General features: G+C 40.5%; 1 protein-coding gene and 1 long non-coding RNA gene across 3 annotated transcripts in view; one reads left to right on the forward strand and one right to left on the reverse strand.

Moving 5' to 3' along the window:
* Positions 1-24,935, reverse strand: part of LOC140611912 (uncharacterized) — a 92,676-nt gene that overhangs the window by 16,510 nt on the left and 51,231 nt on the right. For both annotated transcript variants that reach the window (XR_012013229.1, XR_012013228.1), the window contains exons 4-5: positions 23,031-23,102; positions 22,627-22,784 (exon numbers count right to left, since the gene is read on the reverse strand). This is a non-coding gene — a long non-coding RNA (uncharacterized lncRNA). The remainder of the gene's footprint in view (positions 1-22,626; positions 22,785-23,030; positions 23,103-24,935) is intronic.
* Positions 1-24,935, forward strand: part of ACMSD (aminocarboxymuconate semialdehyde decarboxylase) — a 66,485-nt gene that overhangs the window by 8,073 nt on the left and 33,477 nt on the right. Inside the window, exons 3-5 of the mRNA XM_072789006.1 lie at positions 12,966-13,062; positions 22,276-22,325; positions 24,366-24,602. Of these exons, the coding sequence (XP_072645107.1) occupies positions 12,966-13,062; positions 22,276-22,325; positions 24,366-24,602 (384 nt within the window). The remainder of the gene's footprint in view (positions 1-12,965; positions 13,063-22,275; positions 22,326-24,365; positions 24,603-24,935) is intronic.

Consider the following 24,935-nt stretch of genomic DNA (forward strand, 5'->3'; position numbering starts at 1 on the left):
TTTTTTTCTTCTTTTTTCCACCCTAGAATCAATTTTAGCATTCATTGCTCTGCCTCAAGAAAGCAACCTGGGCTCTTTCCACAGGTTATCACTGTATATTAAGGCCATCCAAACAAATGGTACTATTTAGGCATGAGCACAAGCTGGAAAAATTAAACATTGGAGATAAAAAGGAGAAATAGCCATTTGTATTAAAGGTTGAGTCTGGTAAAAGGAAAAGCAAGAAGAGGAAGGCCTGGGGCAAAGAATTCTGAAATAATGAGGGCTGAGAGTGAGATGAAGTCTAGTGCTACATAGACATCAGATTTGACTTCACTTTCAGAGGCATCTCCTATTCTCATGGAGTTCAGAGAGAACATTACTAAACTTCCGGCTAAATGCAGACAGGCCCTGGAGGCAGGCCCTAGAAGACTCATGGTCTAGGAAGGCACAGTTACCATGTGCAGGGGTGACATGGGAGGAAATGCAAATTCAGTGGGTCTCACCCCTAGACCTACCAACTCAGGGACTCTGAAGGTCAGGCAGACCATTGTTTTGACAAGCCTCTGGTGACTCTGACATTCACTCAAGCCTAAGAACCACTGGCTCGTCCATCCATTCATTCAATCACAGATTTATACTGACACCTTTTGTGTCAGACCCACCAATCTAGATACTGGGAATACACTGGTGAACTCACTGTCCTCATCGTGCTCAAATTCCAGGGAGAGACAAGTGTGATCACAACAGAAAATATAATAAAAAACAGTGCTGTAGTAGCAAGTGATTCCAGAAGATTCACTGAGCTGGCTGCTCAGGGAGCTAGCCAAGACTCGGAGGACAGGAAGAAAAAGCCTAGACAACTGTCCCTAGACAAAAAACATCAGTTGCAAAGCCCACCAAGTGAGAAAGAGCTGTGTTTGAGGAAGAGAAAGGAAGGGAATATGTCTGAGATGTAGTGAAAGGGGGAGATGGTAGGAAATAAGGCTGGTGAGGTACTCAGGGGGCCAGATCAGGGAGGGACTTTGGGGACACAAGGAGTATCCCAGCTGTGGAGTCCAGATTTTATTCTCAGTGCAACACAAATTTTCTGGAGGGTCTTAACGGCTTAAAAAGACCACCTTGACTGCTCTGCGGAATATGAATAGAAATAGGTAGAATTTAGGGACCTAAGGTAAGAAGCTGGAGAGATGGGCAGAAGCCATAGAGGGCCATAGAGGATAGGTCTAGGCCTTTGTACTTGATTCTGAAGGCAATGGAGAAGAAATCATTTTGAACATCAAAATCCCTGGGGCAACTCATTCTCACCTTCGTTATAGTGCCCACTAAGTGCTGGTTTAGACACTGTGCTGCACTCTTCCCGTTAAAAATGCTAGTTCTTAGCCCAAGAGCTAGTGATCTCAACTGGCCTTAAATCTCCCCAAGGCAGAGAACATTCTGAATGGAGCTGATTACAAGACTACTAGAAAGTCCAGGAGAATGGACAGCCTGTGATTAGTGTTTATGTCTCATTTGTAAACTCAATACTGGATTTGAATGGCATTCACTTCATTTTGTTTTTATGACAAGAGACTCATGAACAGTAACTCTCCAAAAGTAAATAGGAATAAAAATAAATTTCATATCTACTACCTACATATTTCTGACAGAATTTAATAGAACAAAACAGTCACACTCTCTTTCCCTCTCTCTCAAAAACAAAACAAATAAAAATACAACAGAAACAGATCGGTATTTTACATAATTATAGTGGTCAGGGATTACAGTCACTAGAAAAACAACATGCAAATATATATAAATATGGAAATAAAGCTAAACAATGAGAAAATCCAGTATTTGGTGGCTGAAATTTCTTTTTGTTCTCCTACATTCCTTTGAACAAATATTTTGTGGCCCGTAAGACTGATATACCTCTGAGATTTCTTTTTTTTTCTTTTTTTTTTTTTTTTTTACCTTAGAGATTTCCATCCTCTGAAAAATCTGTCCAAAACATTTCTCTGGTCTGCCATTTGTTTCACTTCTTAACCTTTGGTTTTTCAATTCTCTGGGAATGAATCAAAGGCTATTTGTTTCCCACAGAAAAGCTTTTGTTCAGAACTAAGAAAATACCATTTGTTCTTGGCTGAATATTGATAAAAGTATAGGTAGCAAGCCAGTTTGTATAGTCTACTTTCAGGAGCTGCTTGTGGTGGGGAAAGAACACCTAGGAGTATTTCAGAGGGTAGACATAGGGTACTTTTCAAATCCATGGATCAGAAGTGTCTAGAAACATCCACTGAGTGTTTTTTGGGCCTCTGGGAATCCAAATACAGACACGCACACACGTGCACATAAACTTATAACTGTGCATGTATATAATATACACAACATTTCCATCCAATTAGCATTTTGCACACACTATTCTGTATGATCTCATCATGTTGCTGCTTTTAAAATCATTTCCCTCATAAACAAAAACCTACCCAGTTTTTCACCTGTGTCCCAAGCACAGGACCTTCCGTCTCCATGGAGTTGCAGTTCATCATCCTCTCGGTATGGATGTGTTATCCATCCTGGAAGTTCCCAAAACCCCATCCTATTGGGATTTTTATGGAGGCTTTCTCATGTAGGCATGTTCAATTATTAACTCCATTTCTAACCCTCTTCCCCTCTCTGGAGAAGTGGTGGGGGGACTGAAAATTCCAAGCTTCTAATCATGGTTTGGTCTTTCTGATGACCAGCCTCCATCCAGGAGTCATCCGGGAATCTACTCAGAGTCATGTCAATAGAACAAAAGATGCTCCTAGTGCTCTTACCACTTAGGAATTTACAAGGGTTTTAGCATCCCTATGCTAAAAGGGTCAAAGACCAAATATTAAAATTAAGAGATGTTCCTAGTAACCCTCAACAAAGTACGTAGAGATGGAACATATTCAACATCATAAAAGCCATATATGAAAGACCCACAGCTAATATCATCCTCAATGGGGAAAAACTGAGAGCTTTTTCTTTATGGTTTGGGACAAGACAAGGTTGTCCACTCTCACCATTACTCTGTAACATAGTACTGGAAGTTTTAGCCTCAGCAGTCAGACAACAAAAAGAAATAAAAGGTTTCTAAATCAGCAAAGCAGAAGTCAAACTTTTGCTATTTGCAGAAGATAGGATATTCTATAGAGAAAACCCAAAAGACTTCACCAAAAAAATTGCTACAACTAATACGGAATTCAGAAAAGTCACAGGATATAAAATCAATGCACAGAAGTCAGCTGCATTTCTATACACCAATAACGAAGCAGCAGAAAAAGAAATCAAGGAATTTATCCCATTCACAATTACATCAAAAACAGTAAGATGCCTAGGAATAAATCTAACTAAAGAGGTAAAAGATCTATATGCTAAAAACTATAGAACAATTATGAAAGAAACTGAAGAGGACACAAAGAAATGGGGAAAAAATTCCTGCTTGTGGATAGGAAGAATAAACACTGTTAAAATGTCTATACTACCCAAAGTGATCTATACATTTAGTGCTATCCTTATCAAAATACCATCAGCATTTTTCAGAGCTAGAACAAGCAATCCTCAAATTTGTATGGAACTGCAAAAGACCCCAAATAGCCAAAGCAATCCTGAAAAAGAAAAGCAAAGTGGGTGGCATCATGATTTCAGACTTCAAGCTATTACTACAAAGCTGTAGTCATCAAGACAATATGGTACTGGCACAAAAACAGATCACATAGATCAATGGAACAGAATAGAAAATGGACCCATAACTATATGGTCAACTGATCTTCGACAAAACAGGAAAGAATATACAATGGAAAAAAAAAAAAAAACCAGTCTCTTCAACAAATGGTGTTGAGAAAACTGGACAGCAACATGTAGAAGAATGAAACTGTATCCCTTTCTTACACCATACACAAAAATAGACTCAAAATGGATGAAAGACCTAAATGTGAGACAGGAAACCATCAAAATCCTAGACGAGGACACAGGCAGCAAATTCTTTGACCTCAACTACAGCAACTTCTTACTAGACACATTGCTAGAGACACAGGCAGCAAATTCTTTGACCTCAACTACAGCAACTTCTTACTAGACACATTGCTAGAGGCAAGGGATACAAAGGAAAAATGAACTACTAGGACTTCAAAATAAAAAGCTTCTGCATAGTGAAGAAACAATCAACAAAAGTAAAAGGCAGTCTACAGAATGGGAGGAGATATTTGTGAATGACATATCTGGTAAAAGGTTAGTATCCAAAATCTATAAAGATCTTATCAAAATCAACCCCCCCCCCAAAAAAAAAGCAAATAATCCAGAGCAGAAGACAGGAACAGACATTTCTCCAAAGAAGACACCCAGATGGATAACAGATACCTGAAAAATGCTCAATGTCACTCATCCTCTGGGAAATACAAATCAAAACCACTATGAGATACCACCTTACACTTGTCAGAATGGCTAAAATTAACAACACAGGAAATAACAGAGTTGGCAAGGATGTGGAGAAAGAGAAACCCTCTTGCACTGTTGGTGGAAATGAAAACTGGTGCAGCCACTCTGGGAAACAATATGGAGGTTTCTTAAAAAAGTTAAAAGTAGAACTACCCTGCAACCCAGCAATTGCACTACTGGGTATTTATGCAAAGAATATAAAAATACAGATTTGAAGGGGTATGTGCACCATGATGTTTATAGCAGATTATCAGCAATAGCCAAACTACTAAGAGAGCTCTAATCAATTGATGAATGGATAAAGAAGATGTGATATATACACATAATGGAATATTATTCAGCTATCAAAAAGAATGAAATCTTGCCCTTTGCAACGACATGGATGGAGCTAGAGTGTATTATGCTACAGGAAATAAGTCAGTCAGAGAAAGACAAATACAATATGGTTTCACTCATATATGGAATATAGGAAACAAAACAGATAAACATGTCAGAAGGGGGGAGAAAGAGAAAAAGAAAGGGAAGGAGACAAACCATAAGAGACTCCTAATGATAGAGAACAAACTGAGGATTGATGGAGGGAGGTGGGTGGAGGATAGACTAAATGAGTGATAGGTGTTAAGGAGGGCACTTGTTATGATGAGCACTGAGTGTTGTATATAAGTGACGAACCCCTAAATTCTACTCCTCTAAAACCAATAGAACATTATATGCTAACTAACTAGAATATAAGTTAAAATTTGGAAGAAGAAAAAAAGAAGATAAATGCTCCTAGTGTTCTTATCACTTAGGAAATTACAAGGGTTTTAGGAGCTTTGTGCCAGGAACCAGGGGCAGAGACCAAAATATATTTTTTCTATTATTTCACACTCTGTCACTGGGGAGCCAGGAAAACACTCAAATGGATAAAGAACACACAGATAGCAATAATTTTGTGCTGAGCAAAAGAGACAAAAAATAGTAAGGGATTTCAGGAGAGGTGGAAAGCCCAAGGCAGGGGGAAATTTTCATGAAACTAAGGAATCACAGAACTGTAGAACTAGTTATCATCTAGTCAGTGTTTGAAAATATGGGTTGAAACACAAGTGAATCATAATATCAAGGCAGTGGATTAGAGCAGCTTAAAAAATAAAACAGACTACAAAATAGAATAGCAGAATGCATTCATGGTAAGAAGTATAGTTTCATGAAACTTCTGTTTCAGTTTGTAACTGTATAAATAGATGTATTTGGGTATAATGGGTCACAATGGAAAAAATACATTTCATAAGGTGGGATCATGGACAAAACTGATTAAAGCCCTCATCCAATGCCCTCATTTCATGTTTTTATTTTTAAGGTTAATTTTTCATTACATAAGTAATATTTGAATAAATTTTCCTTTTTAAATTAAGGCTTTTAGAGATAAAGCTATAGTTAATTCCCTTGGATCGGTCCTCCCTATCCTCAAAAGTAATTCCTATTGGGGTGCCTGGCTGGCTCAGTCAGTAGAGCATGTGATTATTGATCTCAGGGTCATGAGTTCAAGCTCCACATTGGATGTAGAGATTTAAAAAGAAAAAAAAATTTTTTTTAAGTAATTAGTATTAACAGTTTAGTTTAGTGGGTATCTTCCCAGACCTTTGCCCATTATTTTATTTGATATATACATGTACCTATGGAAACAAATAGTATTGTGTAACATGTTTACGTATATGTTTTAGTTAAATCAATCAGCCTCCAAACAGAAAACAAGTGGCACATTTAAATTGACTACTCAGAAAATAACAAAGAACCTATTTATAAAGGTGTAGGTATATATGTGATAAAGCTGTAGAAGCAGGCAGAGGTTAGAGCATAAAGGGTCTTGCAAGCTGGGTTAAGGCATCTAGATTGTGCCTTGAGGCCAATGGGATTCAAGAGTTTTAAGTGGGGCAGTGGCCAAATCTGATTTAAGATTTTAAAAGTTGACCCTGGGGGCACCTGGGTGGCTCAGTCAGTTAAGCATCTGACTCTTGATCTCAGTTCAGGACTTGATCTCAGGGTTGTGAGTTCAAGCCCCACATTGGGCACCACACTGGGGCATGAAGCCTACTTAAAAAAACTTTTTAATTTGAATTTTAAAAAGTTGACTCTGGCTCTTTTGTAAAGACTAGGTTGGAAGGGGACAAAAGTGAAAGCAGGAGATCAGGCTGGAGGCTGACGCAGTCATCTGAGCAAGAGAGGAGGGGCTTGGGCCAGACTGGAGTAGCAGGATGTGGAAAAGGGAAACACTTTAGGATCTATTCTGGAGACAGAATTCAGGGCAGTGGGAAATGAACTGGATATATGACATAGCAGGCAGAGGAAAGTGAAAAAGTAAAGTTACTCAGAGCGATGGAAAGATAATACAGGCATAAGGCCAGAAGTAGCCAAGGGGGGAGGACCCACAGGTATGGGAGAGAGATGGGGCCTCCCACAGAGTTCCCTTCAGAACCTTGAAATGTGAGCACTGGAGTGATAATAGAAAATGCTTCCTGGTGACAGCATCTGGGCCATTTCTAACAACTCTTCACCTCAAACCCAATCAGCTTGGCTCAGAAGTTTGCAAGGTCTAGACAGACTGAGTGGGCTCTGGGGGTAAGGGGTGGGGAATGGGAATCTGATTGTGCAATGCGGACTTTGAAAATACATTTTTAAAATTTAAATTCAATTTGCCAACATACAGTATAACACCCAGTGCTCATCCCATCAAGTGCCCTCCTCAGTGCTCGTCACCCAGTTAACCCATCGCCCCATCCACCTCCCCTTCCACAACCCTTTGTTTCCCAGAGTTAGGAGTCTCTCATGGTTTGTCTCCCTCTCTAAATGAAAATACATTTTTTTTTGAAAATACATTTTTTAATGATACATGCAGTACCAGTCATTTGAAATACCAGCCATATTTGAACTTATTTGTCAACAGTATTAGAATAAGAATGTGAGAAGCAGAAGCATCCTAGGTTAGGGTCCCTGGGAATCAGACTCAGAGAGAAATTAGCATGTGGGCAGTTTATCAGGAAGTGCTATGACAATGGACACCAGTAGAAGGAGAACAAAGCTGGATAGAACAGAGGGCAATACTGAGCTGTGATGTTTCAATGTTGGCCTCAGCTGAACCTACAAGGAGCTCTAAAGCTAACCTTAAGAATTGTCCCAAGTTGGGAATGCAGGAAGACAAAAGAGGGGGGCCTTTATACCTCCATGTCAGTCACTAGAAGTGGGCTTCTCTGGAAATGAAGCAGGACACTACAGGTGGCTCTTTTCAGCTGAGGTCATCTTCTTATCTCCTCACAGGGGCTGAGAGTCCAGGGCTATCTGTACGCAACACTTCCAGAAGGTAGGAGAAAAGGCCCTTTATTCCTGAAGGAGGATTTGAGCAGCACATCACACCATCCTGGGAAGGGAACTTAGACATCACTTACTCTAAGCCCTTATTTTATAGTTAGAATCTGACGTTCTGGGAGATTAAGTATTTAAAAATAGGGTCCTGGTCTCCTGACTCCTGCAGTACCATGATTTCTATTATGTCATGCTGTTCTGGCTTTAAAAGTATTAGAGATGTATTTGAAATGGTTTATCCAGGTGGCAACTGTTGGTTGGGGAACTCTTTTTTTTACGTTTTTTAAAATTTAAATAATCTCTACACCCCTCTTGGGGCTTGAACTCACGACCCCAAGATGAAGAGTCACATACTTTTTTTTTTTTTTTTTTATGATAGTCACAGAGAGAGAGAGAGAGAGAGAGAGGCAGAGACATAGGCAGAGGGAGAAGAAGGCTCCATGCACCGGGAGCCTGATGTGGGATTTGATCCCGGGTCTCCAGGATCGCGCCCCGGGCCAAAGGCAGGCGCCAAACCGCTGCGCCACCCAAGGATCCCGAGTCACATACTCTTCCAACTGAACCCACCAGGCACCTTGGTTGGGGAAATATTTATTTATTTATTTATTTATTTATTTATTTATTTATTTATTTACTTATTTAATAATAAATTTATTTTTTATTGGTGTTCAATTTGCCAACATACAGAATAACACCCAGTGCTCATCATGTCAAGTGCCCACCTCAGTGCCCGCCACCCAGTCACTCCCACCCCCCACCCTCCTCCCCTTCCACCACCCCTAGATCATTTCCCAGAGTTAGGAGTCTTCCATGTTCTGTCTCCCTTTCTGATATTTCCCACTTATTTTTTCTCCTTTCCCCTTTATTCCCTTTCACTATTATTTATATTCCCCAAATGAATGAGACCATATAATGTTTGTCCTTCTCCGATTGACTTATTTCACTCAGCATAATATGGGGAAATATTTAAAAAGACAAAAATCAAAATCAAAAACAAAAACAAAACTTGGTTTTAAGAGTTCAGAAAAACAGGATTTGTTTGTGGGTTGAATATATTAGAGCAGCTTACTCCAGTTACTTGGTTATTAGTTTACCTTAAGATCTTGGTTGATATTGAGGTCAACATTAAAAACAGAACCTAGGGATCCCTGGGTGGCGCAGCGGTTTGGCGCCTGCCTTTGGCCCAGGGCGCGATCCTGGAGACCCGGGATCGAATCCCACGTCGGGCTACCGGTGCATGGAGCCTGCTTCTCCCTCTGCCTGTGTCTCTCCCTCTCTCTCTCTATCTGTGTGTGACTATCATAAATAAATAAAAATTTATAAAAAAAAAATAATAAAAACAGAACCTAAAAACCCCTCCGTCTCTCCCACAGCAACAAGTGCTGTCTTCTTTTTTTTTTAAATATATATAAGATTTTATTTATTCATTTATGAGAGATACACAGAGAGAGAGAGAGAGGCAGAGACACAGGCAGAGGGAGAGGCAGGCTCCATGCAGGGAGCCCAAAATGGAACTCCATCCTGGGTCTCCAGGATCAAGTGCTGTCTTCTAAGGCATCTACAGCCCTTTAGGGACACACTGGGTTCCCAAATGTAAAGTGAGAGGGATCAGGAATTGATTTTTTTCCCAATGGTTGTCAGGTCCCAAAATTCTGGTTGAAGAAACAATACAAAGGGAAGCTATTAAGGAGCACAGCTGCTTTGTGGTACTTTTTACTCAGAAAGAGTTCTACTGACCATTGCTGTCATTCATTAGCCTTACCATGGATCCAGCATGAAGGATGTGGAAAGAGAAATTTAGTAAGTCCAATTCTCCTGCCATGTAATGAGAGCAACCCCCTGAGATAATCAGACTCTTTAGGAAATGATAGTAATTAACCTTTGCCTGGTAAATAAACACCAATTACTAATATCAGCATAAGTGGTGTGGAAAATGGATCCATAACCTTAGACAAGCCAGTGCATTTTATGGACTTACTGGTAAATGCAAGAGTTGAACTAAATGATCCAGTTCTGCTTCAGTGTGCTCTACTTTATCTAAAACCAAAACTTATTCATGCATCTCCCAGAGAAACCCAATTTCCTCCCTTGCCATTTACAATATATGGTAATATCTGGCCCGAAATGATTGTGCGTGTTCTCTGACTTGGTTCTTTACAAATATTCTATTATTGAATCTTCTGTTTCATCCAGTACTCTTAGTTGCAAACAAAAGAATGCATTCTAGCTTGCTTAAATAGAAAGGCAGCTCACAAACCTCCTGGGAGGACAAGAGATCAAACCCAGAGGCTGCGCTAACATACATGATGCCCAATCATATCTGGGGGGCCGCTCCAGCAAAGAGTAAGTGACATCCCACCTGGCCACAGACAGAAAGCTCACTTTCATGCTGATGCTGCTGAGCTGTCAGACAACACCCATATCAGAAGGTAGCTTCTGCATGCATGTTAGTATCCTTGCCACAAGGGAGGCTTGGAAAGTGAAATCTGGATTCTCTCTCATAAAATTTCTTCACACATAGAAGTGTTCCAAAGATGCTGGGTGGTCACAAGCATGACAAATATATTTGTCCACATTCTGCAGATAGAAAAGGTGAGGCTCCAACTCAAAAATCCCCTAACTTAGCCAATTCTACTAGCAGTAAGTAATTTCATGAGATTTAAACTCAGATTCATTGGGATGCATGCTTTTTCAGGACTCTGCTATTCTGGGTATTTTATTTTATTTTTATTATTTTTTTAATTCTGGGTATTATATGGTAATTAAGCTTTCCTGTTTAGGAGGAGCAAAATAAAAATAAAACCTTTAATTTGCAAAAAAAAAAAGTTTATTTCTTGACTTTCTCTTTTTTTTTTAATAAATTTTTATTTATTTATGATAGTCTCACAGAGAGAGAGAGAGAGAGAGGCAGAGACACAGGCAGAGGGAGAAGCAGGCTCCATGCACCGGGAGCCTGACGTGGGATTCGATCCCGGGTCTCGAGGACCGCGCCCTGGGCCAAAGGCAGGCGCCAAACCGCTGCGCCACCCAGGGATCCCCTGACTTTTTCTTTTACCATCATTCCTATCCCTCTCTTCTTCACTAAATGGAAAGACATAAGATCCTATATTCTATTTGTATAGTCAGTATCATTCAGGACTCTTTGTTGCAAACAACAGAAACCAATAATGGTTAGTTTAAGCAGAAAAGGAATTGGTTTCAAGTGTTTCAAGCCCTTCCAGAATTACAAATACCTAGGGAACCACACTTATAAGATGTGCAGGTGACTGAAGCCACAACCAAGGCCATACCACGGGACTAGTTTGGCTAGGGAGCTGCTGCCTCCCAGCTAGACATTGGACACAGCCACCAATCCGACTGCTAATGGACACAGCATGTGGCCACTGTTGGAATCACTGGCAGAAAAGATTCACTGACCCTGTCTTTTTGTATCACTTGCTCTTGATTGAAAACCAAGCACTGGGGGCTTCCGGGTGGTTCAGTGGTAGAGCACCTGCCTTTGGCTTAGGGCATGATCCTGGGGTCCTGGGATTGAGTCCCACATCGGGCTCCCCCCGGGGGGCCTGCTTCTCCCTCTGCCTAGGTCTCTGCCTCTCTCTGTGTGTCTCTCATGAATAGATAAATAAAATCTTAAAAAAAAAAAAAAAAAAAGCAATGATTGGTCAAGCTTGGGGCAAGAAGAGTAAGTATTGGGGCTTTTGAGCTGTATCAGAAGGGACCTGCCTCCACCAAGACTCTCGAAGGAGATTCCCCAGTCTGGAAAGGTGGTGCAGATGCTGCCAAGGTCAACAAAGGATGGGAACTGAGGCAAATAAATCCTGATGTCCTGATGTCAAGAGACTCAGCTCTGTCTAGGTATGGACATCTGTCTCAGATAGACAAGTCAATGTTCACTAACCTTTTCCCCCAGCCATGAAAAATGAAAACATAAATGTGAGGTCTTACTTATGCATGCCAGATATGAATGGGCTGCCACACTTGAAGGTGAAAAGTGGTCAACCTTCTCCATGCATGACATGGGGAAGGTCTTGTCTATGATATAGAAGGATGGAGAAGGAAGCCATGGCAAGGCCTGTGTGCAACTTACAATCAAGCCAAGAAGAGAAAGAAGGTGAAGTATTTTACCAAGCAGAGCTCAAGGCCTTTGATTACCACATGCCTACTCAGCCATCACATAGGGCCCTAGGGCAATCCTGAGGCTCTGAAGCACCACCAGAGGTGATGTGACCTCAAAGCAGGGGAATATCAGGAGACAGCCATAATCATTAATAACTAATACTTAGAGTAATTAATGTGTGTCAGAAACTCTACTAAATGCCTTATATGGACTATCCCATTTCATGCTTACCAGATCCCTTTAAGGTAAATCATATTATTATTTCTATTTTAAAGATGAGCATATCAAGGCTCAGAGATGTTGTGTAATTTGCTCAAGGCTATACAGTAAGTGGTAGAATGGGATTTGAACCTGATCACTCTGATTTCAGGGACCTGGATCAGACCCTTCCGTTTTCTTTAGGGATCACAAACTGAAGTCCAATTTAGGGGGTCCCCTGAACTGAGTATTAAATGAAGTGTACATAGGTAGGCATGATGCCCAGTGGAAGCCTGCAGCTAGCAGCTCAGCACCAAATTTCATACTGATTCACTTCATTGCCTACCTCCTCCTGCAGGTGTTGACATCAGTGAATCTTGCTCTGTTAGACAAATTATTTACTGTCACTCTCCATCTGTTGCTTCTCTATAAAACAAGAGGGTTGAACTGAATGGTCTAACTCAGAAGCCCTTTCCAAATCTAAAATGTTGTGGATCTGGAGTTTTCCAGACACTGGGCCATCCTCTCAGGTCCTATAGCCATCAATTGAGATCAGCAAGATGACCAGCAATCCTCAACATGCAGCCCCAAGGCCAGGACTATGACCTTGTTCTCTCTGTGTCCAGCTACTGACAGTCACAGAGCACACCTCTTCCATTCCAGGCCAACATTAAGGCATAAGGATGAAAGCTGAGTCCTGTTAAATGAACAGACTTCTACTTCTTTAAGGATTAAGTAAAATGTTAAATGAACAGACTTCTACTTCTTTAAGGATTAAGTAAAATGTCTTCCCTAAAAATGTTAGGGAAGAACCATACTCCAAAGCAAACAAGGAAGAATAAATCTAAGTAAGCTTAGGTACCTTTTTACTGATGTGAGTTTTCTGCCGTAGGGAGAAGCAAAAATGTTGAAGGATGGGAAGGTCTTCAGAGTGGTCCAAGAGAACTGCTGGGATCCAGAAGTCCGTATTAGAGAAATGGACCAAACAGGTACTTATGATGAGAAATGCTACCAATGTTTGCACCTAATATAAAAATAACGTCTGCCTCTAAAAGTCTATTGACCACTTTATGTGCTTAATGTGACAGCAACTTCCAATTGCCTTTTCTCCACAGGACAGACTATTTCAGATTTGCTTCTACTCAATACTTTCAGAGTGTGGATTTAAACTTTTTAAAATTAGGTATACCCTGTTTTAAAGTAGAATGCTACATCATCAAAAAGATAAAAGTAGTATTTTATTATTTTAAGTTCAAATGTATTTACTTACTATAAAGTCAAATAAAACCATAAAAATTAGAAGTCATAAACTAAGGATGCCCATTGCTTGCTTAGTCAGATTCAGGATCCACAGTGTTTCTACAGTTTGTCTTAGTACACCATACACAGAATGTAGAAATGGGAGTAGTTAAAAAGAAAGTTAATCATATAAACTCAGAATACTCTACAATGAAACTAATCCAGAAATTTGAAAGAGGAGAATTAGCAAATCCTTATTTCAAAGCCGAATCACTAACAATTTCTAAGAACTGCTTGATTTTCCTCATCTTACATCTAAAAAAAAGTCCCCCCAGGGGCAGCCCCGGTGGCGCAGTGGTTTAGCACCGCCTGCAGCCTAGGGTGTGATCCTGGACACCCTGGATGAGTCCCATGTCAGGCTCTCTGCATGGTGCCTGCTTTTCCCTCTGCCTGTGTCTCTGCCTCTCTCTCTCTCTCTCTGTGTCTCTATGAATAAATAAATAATCTTAAAATAAATAAATAAATAAATAAATAAATAAATAAATAAATAAAATAAAAATAGTCCCCCCAACTTAAAAGAATTTTGAAGACTATCTAAAATATGATATGATAGCCACATTGTGCTTTCACTTAATACTACCTGGTTGACTGTGCGACCTGAGGAGTATATGCTCCAAGAAGATGCACTGAACCTTCTACACAACATGTTAGCCATGCCCATGGGCTGTGATGGGGAACTCACCACTACAACACTGTCATCAGGCCTAAATTTTGACATGGGTGGTCTAGATTCAAACAGGAAAACAATGCAAATACACAAATAAAAGAGCAGCTTAGAACTATCATCATCTTAACCAAAGGTAAATTTATAAGAACTTCAAATACATACAAAGATAGCAGAAGATATTTTATTCCAAAGCCTGCACAAAATAAGTTAACCTGCCAGCCCCAAATGAGAAGGTAGTCTCTGGCATGTTAGAATTTGGTCTAGGATACTTCTGGCCAGGTACTTCTCTATGGATTTTTTTAACAATTATAAATATATTTAAATGTCATTTAAGTTGATTTTTTGCAGAAAGTCTAAAGCACCTCTGTAGACCATTCCACAGAATACAGAGTATATGCCCCTGTTCTAACAGTATATGGAAATGGGAAGGAGTAAGAGGGAAAAAGCTCTCCAGGCCCAGAGCTAAGAGCAAAGTTTTGCTCTAAATGTGAAGCTTGGAGTGAAGATGATGGAGGAGTAGGGGACCCTAATTTTGTCTGGTCCCTGGAATTCAGCCAGATAGTTATCAAATCATTCTGAGCATCTGCAAAATTAACTGAAGATCTGAGAAAATAATTGCTGCAATTCCACAAATAGAAAAGTGACCACTTTTTGCAAGATAGGAGGTGCAGAGACATGAATCCAAGGCGATATATCAAAGATAAACCATGGCGGGGAGGGAGCCTCCCGTAAGCTGGCTATTGGAAAGTGTCATAAGTGGCAAATTCGCAAAATCGGAACTTTTAGAAGTGTACCTGAAAAATGCTCAGGTGGCAAAGCAGGACAGAATCCTAGGTGGAAGAGTGAGATCTCAGGATCCCCGGGGTCACAGAAAGAATGAGGGTACCTGAGTGCAGCATCAGAGCAAGGAAGCTGGCTGCAAACAGCGAACCCAGGAGTGAGCTTTCTGCTTAGTGTTGACACAAACTGCAGCACAGCCAGATGAACGCGCTTTCCAAGAGTCAGGGCCCAGGAAGCAGCAGCACCATGGGGAGACCCCTCTACCTCCCTTTGGAGGAGCAGTGGTACCTGCTGGGGCACAGGAGTCTACAGCGGTTGGAGACTCAAAGTAGGATCACGTGCCTGAGATAGAAATGCTGGGTCACAGGCTGGGTGAACAGAGTCCTGATGGAAACCAGGGGCATAAGAGTGATTACTTTTCTGTGAGGGCTCACTTTAGAGTGGGGGCACAAACTTTCAGCTCTGGGGCAGGAAATTGGGGCATCACCATTTTCATCCCCCCCCAATCAGTGCTGACAGCCTTCAGGGAGCAAAACAATGTCACATAGTGCAATTTAGAGCTGCCTATACAGAGCCTGGCCCCTTGGCAATGGGGGTGTGATTCCACCCAGCAAAGACACCTGAGAATCAGTGCAACAGGCCCCTCCCCCAGAATATCAGCAAGAACATCTGGCTAATACCAACTTTAGCAATCATAAAGAACTGCAAAGCTTTTCTCTGGGGAAAAACAATATATAGCATTTGTGGGTTTTTTCTTATTATTCTTTAGTCTTTCAGTGTTTTTTTTTTTTTCATTTCAGCTATTTTCCTATTTTATCAATTCTTTTCTTAAATCTTTCTTAATTTTTATTTTTACATTTATGGTTTTTTCATTTTTGGTTTCCTTTCATTGTATTCAATTTTATCTTTGTGTATATATATATACATATATATATAAGATATATATATGTATATATATATACATATATATATATGTATATATATAAAACTTATATATATATAAGTTTTTCTTTCCTATTTTGAGATCTAGTTTCTTCTAAAAAAAAAAGACCAAAATACACCCAGGATCTACTTTATTGTTCTGTTCTACTTCTTGTTTGGTTTTTTTCTTTTTTTACTTTTCTTTTTTGGTTTCTGTTATCTTCTGATTTATTTAGTGAGCATTTTTCTTTCATCTATTTTTTTCTGGACATAATGATGAAACAGAAAAACTCACCCCCAAAAAAAGGAACGGAAGGCAGTACTCACTGCCAGGGATTTAATCAAATGGATATAAGTAAGATGTTGGAACTAGAATTCAAAACAATGATTATAGAGATACTAGCTGGGCTTGAATAAAGCATAGAGGACACTAGAGAATCCATTTCTGGAGAAATAACTAAAATCTAATCACGCTGAAATCAAAAAGGGTATTTTTTTTTTTTTTTAAAAGGGTATTACTAAGATACAATAAACAAAAATAGAGGCTCTAACTGCTAAGATGCATGAGGCAGAAGAGAGAGTCAGTGACATAGAAGACAAAAATGATAGAGCATAAGAAAGCTGAGAAAAGAGAGAGAATGACTAGATTGCAAAGGAAGGATATAAGAGATCAATAAACCCCTACCTAGATTCATCAAGAAGAGAAAGGACCCAAATAAATAAATAAAATCACAAATGAAAGTGAGATCACAACCAACACCAAAGAAATATAAACAATTATAAGAGCATATTATGAGCAATTATATGCTAACAAATTAGGCAATCTAGAAGAAATGGATGCATTCCCAGAAACATATAAACTACCAAAACTGAAACAGGAAGAAATAAAAAAAAGCCTGAACAGAGCCATGACCAGCAAAGAAATTATAAAGCAGTAATCAAAAAATCTCCCAACAAACAGAAGTCCAGAGCCAGATGGCCTCCCAGGAGAAGTCTACCAAATATTTTAAAAAGAACTAATGCCTATTCTTCTGAAGCTGTTTAAAAAAATAGAAATGGAAGGAAAACCTCCAAATTCTTTCTACAAGGCCAGCATCACCTTCATCCCAAAACGAGATAAAGACCCCACCAAAAAGGAAAATTACAGACCAATATTCCTGATAAACATGGATGCAAAAATTCTCAGCAAGATACTAGCTAATAGGATCTAACAGTACATTAAAAGGATTATTCACCACCACAACCAAGTTGGGTTTATTCTTGGGTTGCAAGAGTGGTTCAACATCCACAAATCAATGTGATATACCACATTAATAAAAGAAAGGACAAGAACCATATGATCCTCTCAATTGATGCAGAAAAAGCATTTGACAAAATACAGCATCCTTTCTTGAATAAAACTCTCCATAGTGTAGGGATAGAGGGAACATATCTCAATAACATAAGCCATTTACAAAAAGCCCACAGTAAATGTCATCCTCAATGAGGAAAAACTGAAAGCTTTTCCCCTAAGGTCAGGAACATGACAGGGATGCCCACTCTCACAACTGTTGTTCAGCATAGTACTGGAGGTCCTAGCCTCAGCAATCAGACAACAAGAAGAAATAAAAAACACCCAAATCAGCCAAAAATTCAGACTTTCACTCTTCACAGATGACACGAGGCTCTATGTTGAAAACCCAAAACACTCCACCTAAAAGTTGCTAGAACTCATACAGGAGTTCAGAAAGTGGCAAAATATAATTCAAAGCACAGAAATCAGTTGCATTTCTATACATGAACAATGAGACAGAAGAAAGAGAAATTAAGGAGTTGATCCCATTTACAATTGCACCAAAAACCATAAGATACCTAGGAAAAAACTTAACCAAAAAGGTAAAGGATCTGCACTCTGAAAACTATAGAACATTTATGAAAGAAATTGAGGAAGACACAAAGAAATGGAACATTCTAAAGAAATGCAACAACAATCTACACATTCAATGCAGGCCCTATCAAAATACCATCAACATTTTTCACAGAGTGAAAGAAATGATCCTAAAATTTGCATGGAACCACAAAAGACCCCAGATAGCCAAAACAATGTTGAAAAAGAAAACCAAAACTGGTGGTATCACAATTCTGGACCTCAAGCTCCATTACAAAGCTGTAATCAAGACAATATGGTATTGGCACAAAAATAGATCACATAAGTAAATAAAATCTTAAAAAAAAAAAAAAAAAACAATCACATAGAGCAACAAACAGAATAGAGAACCCAGACATGGATCCTCAACTCTATGGTCAACTAATCTTCAACAAAGCAGGAAAGAACATCCAATGGAAAAAGGACAGTCTCTTCAACAAATGGTACTGGGAAAATTGGGCAGCCACATATAGAAGAATGAAACTGGACCATTTCTTTACACCATACACAAATATAGACTCAAAATGGATGAAAGACATAAATGTAAGACAGGAATCCATCAAAATCCTAGAGGAGGACACAGGCAGTGAACTCTTTGACCTTGGCCCCAGCAACTTCTTGCTAGACACATCTTCAAAGGCCAGGGAAACAAAAGCAAAAATATACTATTGGGACTTCACCAAGATAAAAAGCTTCTGCGCAGCAAAGGAAATAGTCAACAAAACCAAAAGTCAACCAACAGAAATGGAGAAGATATTTGCAAATGTCTCATCAGATAAAGGGCTAGTATCCAAAATCTATAAAGATCTTATCAAAATCAACACCCAAAAAACAAATAATCCAGTCAAGAAATGGGCATAAGACATGAACAGATATTTCTCTAAAGAAGACATACAAATGGCCAACAGACACATGAAAAAATGCTCAATATCACTTAGCATCAGGGAAATACAAATAAAAACCATGATGAGATACCATCTCATATCAGTCGAATGGCTAAAATTAACAAGTCAGGAAACAACAGATGTGGGTGAGAATGTGGAGACAGGGGAATCCTCTTACAGTGATGGTGGGACTGTAAGCTGGTACAGCCACTCTGGGACTGTAAGATGGTAGAGTATGGAGGGTCCTCAAAAAGTTGAAAATAGAGCTACCCTATGACCCAGCACTTGCACTACTAGGTATTTATCCAAAGGATATACATATAGTGATTTGAAGGGGCACCTGCACCACAATGTTTATAGCAGCAATGTCCACAATAGCCAAAATATGGAAAGAACACAGATGTCCATCCACTGTTGAATGGATAATGAAGATATGGTATACTAATGGAATATATGTATACATATATTATATATATATATATATACACACACACACACACACACACACACACACATACACACACATATATATAATGGAATACTACTCAGCCATCAAAAAATGAAATCTTACTATTTGCAACAACATGGATAGACCTAGAGGGTATTATGCTAGCAAAATAAGTCAATCGGAAAAAGACAATAATCATATGATATCACTCATGTGGAATTTAAGAAACAGAACAGAGGATTATAGAGGAAGGGAGGGAAAAACAAGACAAAATCAGAGAGGGAGACAAACCATAAGAGACTCTTAACTATAGGAAATAAACTGAGGGTTGCTGGAGGGGAGTGAGGGATGCAGTAACTGAGTGATGGGCATTAAGGAGGGCACTTAAAGTAATGAGCACTGAGTGTTATATGCAACTGACCAATCACTAATCTCTGAAACCAATAATACACTGTTACTTAAATGAATTTAAATAAAATAAAATTTAAATTAAAAAAAAAAAAGGAAGGCAGGTGGGAAGGAAGGAAGGAAAATCTCGAGGAAGGACCCACCATTTCAAGTAGAAAACTAGTAGAAATGAGACTCAAATGGCTCATTTGAGTGGTTGTTAGACCACTGCTATGACTACAGTTTAGATGAAGTGTGTCTCCTTTGCATTTTGTTTTGTGATTCATTCCATGGCTATTCTTATGAGAATCACTGTGACTAACCCTGGCTGAGCACTTACTTTGTGCTAGGTTCTGTTCTCAGTCCCTACCATGCATTAACTCACTTAATCCCCATAACGACCCTAGGAGATAGTATCTATTATTTTGCCCATTTTATAGATGAAGAAACTGAAGGACAGAGGTTAAGCAGTTTGCCAAGATCACACTGCAGTTTGCAGGGGACATAAACAGAATTTGAACCTAGGCAATCTGGCTCCAGGGGCTTAATAACTATACCCTATGGAGGTAAGAAAATAAAATGATGAGATGTCCAGCACAAAAGATTCCAGCAATCCATGCCATCTTCCTGGGGAGGAAAATGTAACTGGCAGACCCTGGGTTACTTCACCACAAGATCCAACACTGGGCTGAGAAAGACTAAAAAATAAGATAATAATGAGATCAAAATATAGATAGATAGATAGATAGATAGATAGATAGATAGATAGATAACTCTTAAGTCCTCAACTAGGTTGAGTTCCTCTTGAAGCTGGTTCTGGGATCAACCCAGGAAGGTCAGAATTGGTGAGGGATCTAGTCCTTTCTGCATAAAGGAGGCTAAGAGGCCCCAGGGAAGTCAGAAGTATATGCACATCTTATCCTCCCTCAACATCTCTAGAAGGCAGGTATTGTACCTATTGTTACCCAAGGGGTGCAAGGAGGTTAAGTTATTTGCTCAGGATCACATAGTAAATGGCAGAGCTAGGATTATACCTAGGGCTATTTCTCTCATTCTACCAGAAAAGCTCTCACCAAAACTCTTTCAGGATAAAGATCACCTGCTAAAATTCTTTTTCGGGGCCCCCTCCACTGAATCAGAATGCTCAAGGGAGGGCCTAGGCATTTGTTTTCATAATGATCCCCCTCACTATTTTAATCAACAGGTAAGTCAGGAAATGTTGTGCTATGCCATAGGGTCAAACCCCCCTGTTTTAAAAAATATAATATATATATTATATTATATATAATATATATATATAATATATAATATATTATAATATATATATCCAATTGGATTAGATTTATTTCTTTCCCTTTCAGTTCTCAGAGATCAAAAAAACATGTATCTAATCCAACTGACACATAAGTAGTACAATTTTAATCTGAAATATGTGATATGCAATGGCCCCTGGGACATAGGGAAGGAACAAGGCTGGAGAAGAGCCTTATTCCACCACTTTCAAGCAATATGACCTTATATCTAATCTACAAAATACAGAAATGAAATAGAGTAATGTAAGCAAAAGTATTTAGGTAAAACGTAAAGATTTTACAATCGAAAGGAGCTCATACTAATCAGTGAACATAAATATTATGACGATGTTTTAACAATGCTCTCTAATCAAACACTGCAGTCTCTAGTCCTCACTAAATAATGATTTATTCTTCCATTTATTGGGTCTGTTCAACATGCCAAAGTACTGCTCTGGCCACTAGAGACATGGCATGGACAGTCAGGCTCATGTGGTATTTACCTTCAAGTAGGGGAAGACACAGAGTAAACAACTAAACACAATAATGACTGAGTACACAGAAAGGAAGGAACAGAACAGTGGGAGAGACAGTGGCTGGAGTTGGGGAAGGCCTCTGTGAGGAGCTGATATTTCAACCAAGACCTAAGGGTGAAAAGGAACCCACCCTGTGATAATCCAAAGGAAGAACATTCCAGGCAGGTGGATATCAGTGCAAAGTCCTGGGGTAGGAAAGTACTCCAAAAGGCAGAGGGCCAACAAAGCACAATGTGAGCCCTGGGAGAGACTGTGTGGGGCCTTCCACACCATGTTCAAGTCTACATTTTGCTCTAAATGTGATGAAAAGTCCTTGGAAATTTTAAGCAAGTAAGTGACTTCATCTGAATTTTAAGCCTTATTCTGACTTCTGGGTAGAGGATAAACTATAAGAGAACAAGAATGATAGTAGGAAACCAGTTTGGGGCTTCCGCAGTGGTCCATGTATGCTGGGGGCTTGGACAAGGTAGTAGCAGGGGGTGGGAGTGGTGGGCGATGAAAGGAATTGGAGTGGAGTTAACAAAACTTCCCTGTGGGTTGGATGTGGCTACGAGGGAAGGAAGAGGCAGCGCTGTCTGACAGCATCTCTCTTGATACCCCAGCTCCAGGAGCTTAGAGACAAGAGATTCGAGGCATCTTAGTTGCTGGATTCTGGGGCCTACCCCGGAAACTCATTCTGGGCATTCCAGACAGTGGGACTCCAGTTGTGCTCACTTCAGAGATTAATTAAAAGGGAAGGTGGCTGAGAAACACTCTCTGTGATACATGATTTAAGATGAAAAATTGGTGGAGAAATTTTTCTTGCTTAAATAAAACTTCACAGGAAGGGGGGTAGAAATAGCCCTTGACAAATGCAGCCAATTAGTTTTTCTTGAATGAGCTCATTTTTGTCCAGCCTTCACCTCTCCCCTAGACCTGGGGCTGAGGGATACGGGAGGTCTGGGACAGAGAGTTTGAGAGAAGGGGGGAAAGGAGGAGCAGCAGGGGGGCAGGGATGGAGATTGCTGGGCCCTAGAAAATGCAGGAGGAGTGCCCAGACTAATCTTCTCATCACCTTTGCCTTTCTTTGTGTCTGTGTCTAGGAGTGACCGTGCAAGCCCTTTCCACAGTCCCCGTCATGTTTAGTTACTGGGTGAGTGTGAAACCTCAGACCATCTCCTTGGTGGGCGAAGGCTCACATCCAGCTCACTAGTGAGTAGACAGGTATCTCAAGTCTTGACATTGCCCCCCAATTCTCCTCCCCTTTAGAGATCACCAGGGACCCCCAGCTTTTCACACTGCAGTGTCCCCTCCCAGGCTTTCTTCCCAATCATGTTCTTGCTCTAGACCCGCACGGTCCGGAACAGGAGCCAGGAGCCACGTGTCAATGTGTGGATTGCATTTCCATTGGACAGGGCAATTCTAGACTCAATCTTAATTCCATCAGAACTTACCTGTCTCTTGGGATCCCCGGGTGGCGCAGCGGTTTGGCGCCTGCCTTTGGCCCAGGGCGCGATCCTGGAGACCCGGTATCGAATCCCACGTCGGGCTCCCGGTGCATGGAGCCTGTTTCTCCCTCTGCCTGTGTCTCTGCCTCTCTCTCTCTCTGTGACTATCATAAATAAATAAAAATTTAAAAAAAAAAAAAAAGAACTTACCTGTCTCAAACATGAGAGACACCTAACTCTGGGAAACAAACAGGGGTGGTAGAAAGGGAGGTGGGCGGGAAGTTGGGGTGACTGGGTGACGGGCACTGAGGGGGACACTTGACGGGATGAGGACTGGGTGTCATGCTATATGTTGGCAAACTGAACTCCAATAAAAAAAATTTTTTTTAATTAAAAAAAAAAGAACTTACCTGTCTCATGATTCATTCCTGCAATGCCGTCCTCAGAAATTGACAAGCCAGATTATTCTGAGATGATAATGACTGGGGAGTGAGAACAGTAATAATGGCCTAATATGTTGCCTCTCCAGGGAAACACACAATTCAAAATGGTATTCCTATGGTTGGATATCTCTCTCCAAGAGATTAAGAGTCAAGCACTGAGTTGCAGGCATGATCACAACCCGTGGGAGGTCATTTTTGTACATAGCTGGGGATGCACTAAGTATCTGCTAAACTAAGAGAATACTCATTTGTGTTGTGACTTAGGAGCAATGGAAATACCATCTGCTTACATATACTTTCCTCACCTGTGCTCATATTCCAGTATTAGTGTTTCAGTCTTTATCTGTTCCTGGGATTAGATTCATTTTTTATTTTTGAGAGAAAGAGAGCAAGAGAGAAAGCTCAAGGAGGGGGAAGAGGCAGAGGAAGAGGGAGAGAGAATCTCAAGCAGGCTTCCTCCTGAGCGTGGAGCCCAACAAAGGGCTTGATCTCACAACCCTGAGATCATGACCTGAGCCAAAATCAAGAGTTAGACGCTTAACCAGCTGAGCCACTCAGGTGCCTCTAGACTCATTTTTTTAAATAAAAATTCTCTAAGGTTTTAATATGCACAAATTTATTAGAGTTTATACTCTTGACTGAACAACTGGAATTTCAAGAGAGTACTAAACACCTGGCAATGGGGTGGGATGAAGTTAAAAGGAAAGAAAAAAACAAAGAAGGGAGAGTTAGGGGAAGAGAAAGCAAACCATCTGCATCAGCATTTTGCTAAGGTAGCTCTTGAGTGTCACTGCCAACAGGAAGAGCAGAAAGGAACACAGACAGGGACAGGAGGGGTCTGTGAGCATCCTGGCATCCCATGATGAGGCATGACAAGGAGGTGTGCTACTGGTGATGTGGGACACTCACCAGGCCTAGACTCCTGCATAGGGAGCTACTGTGCTCCCTGGGCCGCCCTATCAGCCCCTGTCTGCACTGGGGTGGATGGGGAGCTCTGGCCCATCCTCATTCCATCTCTTCTGTGGATGACAGGTCCAATAGTTGTGTCCATCCCTTCTGATTATAGCTTCAATTTTTCTAATTAATCGGTAATATACCACCAGTTTTCTTTACTTTTGCAGTAATTGGCTTTTGGGTCTCCTTCAGCCAGTGCCTATTTCAGTCTGTACCCCAGCTTGCTGAGGGATAAAAGCCATGGATAGCGGCAAATGATTGAGCCCAGGACAAGTGTTGTTGTTCAGAGGAAATATCTAAAGAAGTAGGTTGTGAATGATATGATTTTCCCTTACCTATCTCTGCCAGGCCAAACCTCAGGACACTTTAGACCTGTGCCAGCTTTTAAACAACGACTTAGCTGCCACTGTTGCGAACCATCCCAGGAGGTTTGTGGGCCTGGGGACATTGCCCATGCAGGCTCCTGAGCTTGCCGTCAAGGAGATGGAGCGCTGTGTGAAGGAGCTGGGCTTTCCCGGGGTCCAGATTGGTTCCCATATCAACGAGTGGGACCTGAATGCACGGGAACTCTTCCCCTTCTACGCAGTAAGTACTCCATGATCTCTCAGCCAACACGCAGCAGGCACTGCACTGGGTGCAGGAAGCCAGAATATGAATGTGCCACTTCCATGGCAAGGGGAAAGAAGATGCCTGATAACATGCTGCATATTGCAGGAAATATGGAAAGAGTTTCCCCAAAAGGAGTGGGCTATTCCACTAAAAGAGGGACACGTGGAAATGCTTGGCAGGCCAGCTTAGAGTTAGCTCAGGGAAATCTCTCATTTCTCTCTTACTTTCTATCCCCTCATGCTCTCTTTCTACTCTTTCATTTGGAAGCTGAAATATTACCCTCATCCCAGCCATGGTACAAAAGGCCAT

Source organism: Canis lupus, chromosome 20 (genome assembly GCF_048164855.1).
Source record: "Canis lupus baileyi chromosome 20, mCanLup2.hap1, whole genome shotgun sequence".
Lineage (NCBI taxonomy): Eukaryota > Metazoa > Chordata > Mammalia > Carnivora > Canidae > Canis > Canis lupus.